At 42.8% G+C, this 8909-nt stretch overlaps 2 protein-coding genes across 3 annotated transcripts; both read left to right on the forward strand.

Moving 5' to 3' along the window:
- The first annotated feature begins 4436 nt into the window (after window positions 1–4436).
- On the forward strand, window positions 4437–5721 carry Sr-CIII (Scavenger receptor class C, type III). The gene is made up of 3 exons (NM_080008.2): window positions 4437–4691; window positions 4749–5289; window positions 5350–5721. The coding sequence occupies exons 1-3, from the start codon at window positions 4457–4459 to the stop codon at window positions 5534–5536; spliced, it is 963 nt and encodes a 320-aa protein (NP_524747.1). The 5' UTR covers window positions 4437–4456; the 3' UTR covers window positions 5537–5721.
- Window positions 5722–5795: 74 nt separating this feature from the next.
- On the forward strand, window positions 5796–8247 carry Sr-CI (Scavenger receptor class C, type I). 2 transcript variants are annotated; one of them, NM_001298670.1, is made up of 4 exons: window positions 5796–6073; window positions 6140–6677; window positions 6803–7572; window positions 7632–8247. In NM_001298670.1, the coding sequence occupies exons 1-4, from the start codon at window positions 5854–5856 to the stop codon at window positions 7991–7993; spliced, it is 1890 nt and encodes a 629-aa protein (NP_001285599.1). In that variant the 5' UTR covers window positions 5796–5853; the 3' UTR covers window positions 7994–8247. The 2 variants fall into 2 exon arrangements, with proteins under 2 accessions (NP_001285599.1, NP_477102.1); NM_057754.3 differs by having other exon boundaries at window positions 7632–8100.
- Window positions 8248–8909: the final 662 nt, after the last annotated feature.

The following is an 8909-nucleotide window of genomic DNA, read 5'->3' on the forward strand; positions in this document are numbered from 1 at the left end:
GCACATACATATACTGCTTATTTAATTTGAAATTATTTCCGTAAAATTCACAAGTTTCAGGACCTTGCAAAGTCATTTTTTCTTGGGCGGTAAAACGGATGGGTCGTCCACAAAAGGGGCGTGGTGGGCGTGGCGGGAGACATCAGCATTTATAACAAAGAAGAAAGGCAGCTGCAGCTGCAGGCGGTGCATAATGTGCCATGTTTAAGTTGATTGGCACCAAATTTATAGCATGCAATTTGACTTAAGTGGCAGTGCTGCACTCCGGCACTCTGGCAACCCTGGCGGGCAATCCTGGCGCCGGAAGTAACACGACACTGACATTTTAATTTAGTGCCAAGCGCAGGACCTCGTTCTCCACTCCCCGCACTCACCACCTCCTCAGCGATTTCCCCTTCCTGTTCGTGTCGTTTCTGCAGTTTTGCGTAAGAAACGAAAGTCAGCCACTTCGAATACCGCTGACAGCTGGGAAAAGCGGAAAAATCCGAGCGGAGGAAAATTCCAGCTGACGCGTCGGCTTGAAATCAAAATGAAAGCATTAACAAGCAGATAAGTGGATTAAATCGAGTTATTTAAGAAGACAAAATTCAAAAACCAAGATAAAATTCTATGAATTTTAAAGGCGTCCCATTTTATTCTGTTTGAAATGGAACGCCAACTAATGTCTTCCCATTACTCGTCGTGCTCCAGCTGCAATTTGTGAAATGTAGGCCACAGAACAGGAACAGGAGCTGTCAGTCGTCCCATCTAGACCCATATAAGCCCACAAAGAGCCAGGGAACCAACGCACCACACCATACCACACCACACCGAACTGAACTGAACTGAAGCGCACCGCAGTCATTCATTCATTCATTCATATCTTGGTGGCGAAAACAAAAGCGGCATATGGAAATTCATTTACTCCGCTCGGCTCCATCCGTCACCCCTTAACCCACAATCCCCGAACACCTTAACCCGCCCGTGACCAAGGGTGGCTCATCCAGCACGTAGGCGGCAACCGCCGTCAATTAAAGCGCTGCCGGTGCCGCCTAATTGGATTTATGCCACATTTATGTGTGTAGGTGCAAATTCGCAGAATCGTGCTAAAAATCAGCAGGATAATGAGCGAGGAACTGCTGCCATTCGGTCGGTGCGGGAATAACACTAAGAACCACAAACTTAGTGCCTTCTCGTCAGCGTCCGCACAGCAACAATTGCAACTTTCGAGGACTTTAAATGAAATTACGCGAAAACTTTCGGACTGCCATCAGGAATGGTAACTTTTTCAAGAGATCGCCGCACGGTATGGCAACCGAATCCCACGCCTGCAGCCGATGGCACGCCCGCGAACATAATGAGTTCCATAAACTGCCGCAAATTTAAGACCCGTTGAGTAGACATCCTTGTTCACAAGTGGATGCCACCTGAATCCCGCACGAATAGTGATTATTACGCGGAACAAGGAACAAAATGATACCATAGATATATATAAACATGTTTTAGTAATTAACTTTCTCAATTTTTTGTTAGATATTTTTTAGGCTTAAGTTAAAACACAGATGTGAGTTTTATGACTGTTTAGATACGAAAGCATGCTCTATTTCTGCTTGTATTCCAAAGAGGAATGCCCCCTATTCCCATCGTGCATTCTGTTTGTGTGTGCTCTGCGGTCATTGCTTTGTAATTAATGCGACCAGAAGCTGACCAAAGAGCGACTTGGCACGCCCGAGGCGGCCTAATGCGGCGCGGGTCCAAGGGTCGAAACGACCCCAAAGCTAGGCAGTTGGAGGAAATTGCCGGAATCGCCCGGCTGTCTGCGGTCGTCCTTCGGTGATAAGGAGGGACGGCTTTCCGATGCCTCGTTGAGTGCTTTTATGTTTAATTTTATTAATTATCGAGGTAATCTTTGAAGTTTGCGACTCCAGCTCCTGTGGAACTTCAACTTTGGCGCCTCCATCTCTCCGTTGGGCAAGGCGCCTCCATTAACCGTGTTAATTCGAACGTGTGTGCCAGTTCCGGGCGTGAAATTCGCCTACACAACTTGGAAGCGAAAGTTCGAGCAAAACGCAATTAGATTTTGGCATATGCAAGGAGTGAGCAGCTGACGAGCAAGTTAAGTTTTGGTTTAACTCAATTTAATGCGCGATTCATTATTTAGTGCCATTAACCACAGATATTACAGAGATAACAAATGAGCAAAGAACATGAACTCAAAATATTGTAATATTGGGTGTGACGAAACTGCAAGCTTGATTTTGTTACAAATCTTTTTGCTTCATATTAATGATATCATCTTTACCCAAACGAAGATAGTCGCATATAAATATTTGTTACTTAACATAATCAAGAAAACAATGCATGCATGGTATGTTATTTTGAAATGCAAATAAAAAGCGTAAGCGAAATTCCAGAAATTTTTCTGTATGCTTGATATTGCTACATATCTCTCTTGCTTAATATTAATGACATCATTTTTACTCAAGCGAAGTAATTCTTATATAAACATTTATCACCAAACATGAACAAAACAATGAATGATTGGTAAGTTATATTTAAATGCTCTAAGACTTCAGTCAGTATGTGTAAAATGTTAGCATAAAGCAAATTCATACAAATTAAATAGCTTTCAATTATTATTAATCGAACATCAGTTTTTGTTTTAACAAATTAAATAACGACCTGGACTGACGGAACACGGCAGGACACGTATAGTCGAGGAAGTCGACTTTTCTTGTTTTTACTTTTTGCTATAATTAATTAATACGCTCATAAAAGAGGACTATTCATTTCCATCCCAACAGATTACATTCTAAGGTAAGTTCTATAAATGGTTAGCAACAATGTGCCAATTTGATTCCCTGCGTTGCTATGCCAGGCATTTCCCGGAACTTTCTACCTCTTGGAAACAGCCCCGTTGACCTTTGCCCTATCTAGCGACCTTCCCTGCCAACAGCTGCTCATTTGCCGCTAATCCTGAGACCTCTGAAAGGATTCCTAACATCCGAACCACCTTCATTGCCCGGCAACTACAAAACCAGCAGTCCGGTGGTTGAGCTTCGTAATTTGAGCGCAAATATTGAAGTTTCAAAACCACTGGCAACAGTGGCTACGCCGCAAATAAAAGAATAATAATAATAATGAGCAAATATTTAAGCAGCCGGGAACTTATCAGTGAAACAGCGGCAGTCAGCGGCCAAGCTGCCGATCAGGATACACCGTAAAAAAAAAAATAAAACATTCCGCATTAAAAAATTGTTTTTCAATTTTTATCGGATGCATTGCAAAATGTACATAAAAACGCAAATAGTGGTATATTACTTCTGTTGGAATTTTAAATTTAACATACATTTTGTTTTGATGTGGCGCTGCCTAACATTTTTCAGTGCACTCAGAATTATGTTCGCTTTTAAGAGTCCCACAGTTAGAAACCTCCCTTAAGTTCCATCCCTTTCGTTTTCCTTTGCACTGATTGTAATTATGTATGAAATTTGAATTGCTTACATTGAATCGGGAAATCGGAGAAAGGGAATTCGCTACACTTTCCGTTGCATTTCGCCGGACACGTGGCAGTTCCTGATCCCCGGTCACGTGTCCTTCGGCACCCCAACCCTACCATTCCCATTCCGCCCATTCCGCCCCAATCCGCGCTCATCGGAAGTGCCAATAAGTAGTTGTCAATATTGACTGATTATCTCGACACTACGAAAGTGGGGGGGAGATTTGGAAAGAGATGCGGAGAGAGCGACCGTCATGATTGCGAGTTGTTTGAGTCTTAAGCGGAAGTAAACATAAATCACAGCAAGAAGCGCCACCCGAACCCTCGACAATCATTTTCCAGGACCTTCCAACAGATGCCCATTTATTTAAGCTTGCAGGCGACAGGAAGAAGATGCTTCTATTTAGTTCCATCTCCATGGAATCCAATTCCGACCGGAGATGCGAATAATTGCATTTGAATGGCGTCCCAGGACAAAACGATAAAGCCAGTTTAGTGGTGTTATTTGGGGATGAACTAAACGAATAATTTATCATTCACTGATAATAAGATATCGCCCAAGTTCAACCGATCTACGGATTTCCCATACCTTTTTCGGAACAATACAATTTATCAGCCCTTTTGCAATATCGTGCAGCATTTCTACAAGTATTCAAGTGTACATTTCATTTTATTCAAACTAACATATGGCAAGACCCCACCTACTATTTAGAAACATTTGGAACTTACCGTATCATTTCACATGTTCTGAAAGAAAAGAGAAGTGTTTATTTATTATAAAATAAAAGTGTATAAAGTAAGCAGCGGTTGGTTCAATATTTGTAGAAGTAAATATAATGTGGAAATACGCAAAAAGTAAACGATAAGATTTTTTGAGATTTTTGGTACAAAAAAGTTGATAGCAGATAAGGAAACGTAAAAATTTGTATTCAAAAGCTTTACTCAGTTCAGTCGTTATTTAGCATCCAAATTTATACAATGGCAATGGTTTCTGTAGAAATTTTGTGGGCACTGAGACTATTTATGATATATATGGTGATCCAATCGATTGCCAGTTGTGAGCCCGACATTTTGTTGCGCAACGGAAAAGTTACAGAGTTATCTAGTTGGCTCCTAGGTGATAGCATCAAGTTCGAGTGCAATCCCGGATTTTCTTTGCAGGGAAAGACGTGGCACCTTGGCAATGGAAATATGATGAAGCGTTACTGCGCCAGTGAGTTAAAATGAGTAATAAAACTTAAAATATGTATATATAATGTAAAACTTTCAGAAGCGGGTTGCAATGATATTGAGAAACAAGCCAACGGAACCATTTTGACGGCCACGGATGGCTTAAAGGCGGAAATCGAATGCGATGATGAATTTGTTCTTAGCGGAAATTCCTTTACCTACTGCAATGGAACGAAGTGGATCATCAAGCTGGGAACCTGTCAGTTGGCCAACAGCGTCGGTGACCATTCCTGTGACTTCGAACGTGAGGATATGTGCGGTTGGAGGGCCAGCAAAGCCATACCCCAACCATGGAAGCGAATAAGTGCTGCGGCAGATTTTCTCAAAGAAAAGTGCCTGCAACAGGATCACACATTCCAGAGCGACGTCGAAGGACACTTTATTCGCTTGCAATCGCAGGTACACGCTTCCAGAACCTACCACTTCATATCGCCGATCTATCCCAGGAACCTCACGGTGGGCCATTCCTTATGGTTTCAGTTCGAACTCTTTATGTTTGGTTCGGAAGTAAGAAACCTGACGATCTCCGTGAAACCCTCTTCAATGGCGGTCGAGGATATGTGGAATAGTTTCAGAAATATGTAAGCGATCTATCCAAATCACTTTAAAATGCTTTAAATACATCTTATGTTATTCTCCAGCTGCACCAAACTCACCGTGTCTGGCGATCAAGGCCCAAACTGGAAAAGCCAGTCCATCTCCATCGACGAGATGGAGTCGGACTTCCAGGTGGTCTTCACAGTCGTGGACCCAAGTTCTCTCCATGGAGACATTGGTATCGACGATGTAAAATTTATAAAATCTGAAACCAATGAACCACATTCTTAACAAGGACGAGTTGTAAAATCTATTATCATTTTGGGCTTATAAGATTTACCCATAGTATAAGTTTAAAAAACGTTTATAAGTGCAGCGCAAGAAAATAAGACGCGATTTAAATCTATATTTATATATATTTGTATAAAATTAAGAGTGAATTAAGAATGAACAATATAGCGGTTATCTGCTCTTCGACTTCAACCATCTTGTAATTGTATGAGTCCCGCTCTTCGTTGCTCCGAGTGATGTCGAGCTGCAATCGGACTCTCAGTCTTTTGACAGCCTTCGACCGTATCTATACATTAAGTTCGTAATATCTCTGCGGAATGGAATTTTTCTGGACTCTGGCTGTGATTGTGATATATTGTATAGGTCACATTCATGGACGATGTGAAAGATCAATAGATTTGGATAATGGAAGTATAAATTATCGACAGAGAAATGTGGTGAGATTCAGATGCAATCGCGGCTACACTTTGCAGGGAACAGTAATGCAAACTTGCGATCGAGATGGTCGCCTTCGAGGCGAAAAACCATTCTGTGCCAGTAAGAGCCACAAAATCGATATAATCTAATGGTTTTACTGAGTTTCTTGCATTTTTTCAACATAAGGTAGGGGATGTGCGAGGCCCGAGGATCCGGAGAACGGACACGTCGAAAATCTTTCCCTAAGGGCGGATGTCGTGTGCCACGATGGCTATGTCTTGGTCGGTGGTCGCACTGCCTACTGCGATGGAGAAAGATGGAGCACCCAGCTGGGATCGTGTCGAAGGAGCAACCACACAAGAGATCATTCTTGCGATTTCGAGAGCGAGGATCAGTGCGGTTGGGAGGCGGAGACAACCTTCCGACGACCCTGGAAGCGAGTCAGCACGGTATCCGATATTCACTCCCTAAGAACGGGACCCCGCCACGATCACACGTTTAAAAACGAATCCGGTGGTCATTACATGCGCATGGAAACCCAAATGGGGGCTTATGGAAGCTACCATCTGCTATCGCCGATCTATCCCAGATCCCTCACCCTGAAGACCGCCTGCTGCTTTCGATTCCACTACTTCATGTTTGGCGCTGGTGTGGATAATCTGGTGGTGTCCGTTAAACCCGTTTCGATGCCAATGGCAACCATGTGGAATAGGTTCAGAGCCAAGTGAGTTTTGCCGGAGCGGAAGAGGTTTTAGATTAAAGGTCGCAGGCAATGAGATAAAAGTGGCAAAAAATTCCGAAAGCATGGCAACAATTATACTGATTGCTTCTGTTTCTGTTTTATCTTAGTTGCAGCAAATTTGAGATATCTGGTCAGCAGGGAACCCAGTGGCTAGAGCACACGATCAGCATTGACGAGATGCAAGAGGACTTCCAGGTGATATTCACGGCAACGGATGCAAGATCCCAATTCGGAGATATTGCCATCGATGATGTAAAGCTAATGACAGGCAGTGAGTGTGGCACAAACGGATTTAGCACCACCACAGAACCAACGGCTCCGACAGGCAGCAACGAGCAACCACTGGTCTACGATATGATGAGTTGTTCAGGTCGATGCGGAACATCAATCTCGGCCTCCAATATAACCAACAATGGTATAGTCATGGGATGTGGGTGTAATGACGAGTGCCTTTCGGATGAGACTTGTTGCCTAAACTATTTGGAGGAGTGCACAAAGGAGCTGCTCACCACGACCGAGGATGATATTAGTTCCCTGCCCCCAACGGTCACATCAACAAGCACAAGCACTACGAGGAAGTCAACGACAACAACAACCACAAGCACAACTACTACAAGTACAACAACAACTAAAAGGCCAACCACAACCACAACAACAACAAAGGCCACAACTACAAAGCGAACAACAACCACTAAAAAACCGACAACAACTTCAACAACGCCGAAGCCAACAACAACGACTTCAACCACACCAAAGTCTACAACTTCTACAACGTCTACAACTTCAACAACACCAACGACAACAACTACAATAAATGTGTTTACAACAAAGAAAACAACAATAATGATCCCTACTTCCAGTACCGAAAAGACTACAGGTAAGACTTAAGCCTTTTTTTTATGATTGCGTTAAAAGAAAATTAATATGATAACCTAGGCATCAACACCACAATGAAAACACGGAAGCGCATCACTTGGAACGTTGATCCTCAGGACATCGAGGGTCACATGGACACGAGCGGAAGTACCCCCAATCCAGCTTTAGTAGTACTTTACCTGCTCCTCGCCATTGTTCTGGTGGTAGTTCTGGCCAACGTCGTTAATCGCTGGATAATACCAATCACTGGATCAAAGACCAGCAGCGAAAAGGCTGTGAGATTCAAGAAGGCATTCGATAGTCTGAAGAAGCAACGGAAAAGAAACAGCATGGATGATCAGCCGTTATGCGACTCCGATAACGACGATGTAGAGTATTTCGAGGAAATGGGCGTGGACATACGACATAGGACCGATCTATGAGGGTAATCCCCAGTGATACCAAAACAAACGCTTAGGACTGTGCCTATTGTATAGGATGTTTCTAAATGTGTATGCAAGAATCGAATAAAAGAAAATATGCAACGCCCACTTTCCGGATAAATTGCAACGATAATTTTGTGCTCACATTCATGACTTTATTGCTTTACACTTTTGGTGCGCTAAACAATTGTTTGTAAATAAAATGTGCCAAACAACTGATACGAGATCCCTTACAGAACATATGCCCTTGGAACACCAAATACTAAAGAATTGCGTCATTTGTTGATTTGAATGGGTAGTGGATGTCTTATCGACCAAGACGTCGTGCTGTAAACTCTTGACACTTATGTCGGTTTGCGTTTAAAAATGAAATGAATTATAGTATAAGAATAGGGAGAAAGCAGATTGTATACAAAAGCGCTCTAGTTTTGAATTCAAAACCTTTTTTTAAAGTGATAAACTTCAGTGTATGTTATTCATGATAAAACGCAGCATTGTTGCTCAATGCGCCATTTAATTTTTGTTAAAAGTGCCTTCAAGGCCTTCGATCCCCCTATCGGACAAACCCCTAAGAATAACTATGTGAATAACCCAATCAAATTAGGTTATATTTTGTTTGCGAAAAGGGCAAGAAAATTGAATTCGCGAAAGGCAGGTGGGAAGTAGCTGATATATGTATGAGGCCGGAAAGTTAACTCCTCGAATATGAATCTCTTTTGGGCGCATTTAACGAGCATTGAAGGAGTTCCGCACTTTCCCCGATCTCCATCCATAATCAAATCTTGTGGGGAGTGTCAGTTACTAGGAAATGCCCTCCGGCTCTAAGTTCCTGCGGATTCTGATGCTGCTGTCTGTCAGTCACCCCATACCGTCCACTTTCACCGACACCCCCCCCCCCCCACCTTCGATTCCGGGT

The sequence above is a fragment of the Drosophila melanogaster genome, chromosome 2L (genome assembly GCF_000001215.4).
Source record: "Drosophila melanogaster chromosome 2L".
Taxonomy (NCBI): Eukaryota; Metazoa; Arthropoda; class Insecta; order Diptera; family Drosophilidae; genus Drosophila; species Drosophila melanogaster.

Coding starts and splice junctions, on each gene's coding strand:
- Sr-CI (NM_001298670.1), top strand. CDS start 5,854: ATGGAATTTTTCTGGACTCTGGCTGTGATTGTGATATATTGTATAGGT. Junction 6,074..6,139: donor CGAAAAACCATTCTGTGCCA/GTAAGAGCCACA, acceptor TTTCAACATAAG/GTAGGGGATGTGCGAGGCCC. Junction 7,573..7,631: donor CAGTACCGAAAAGACTACAG/GTAAGACTTAAG, acceptor ATGATAACCTAG/GCATCAACACCACAATGAAA.
- Sr-CIII (NM_080008.2), top strand. CDS start 4,457: ATGGCAATGGTTTCTGTAGAAATTTTGTGGGCACTGAGACTATTTATG. Junction 4,692..4,748: donor GATGAAGCGTTACTGCGCCA/GTGAGTTAAAAT, acceptor TAAAACTTTCAG/AAGCGGGTTGCAATGATATT. Junction 5,290..5,349: donor TGGAATAGTTTCAGAAATAT/GTAAGCGATCTA, acceptor GTTATTCTCCAG/CTGCACCAAACTCACCGTGT.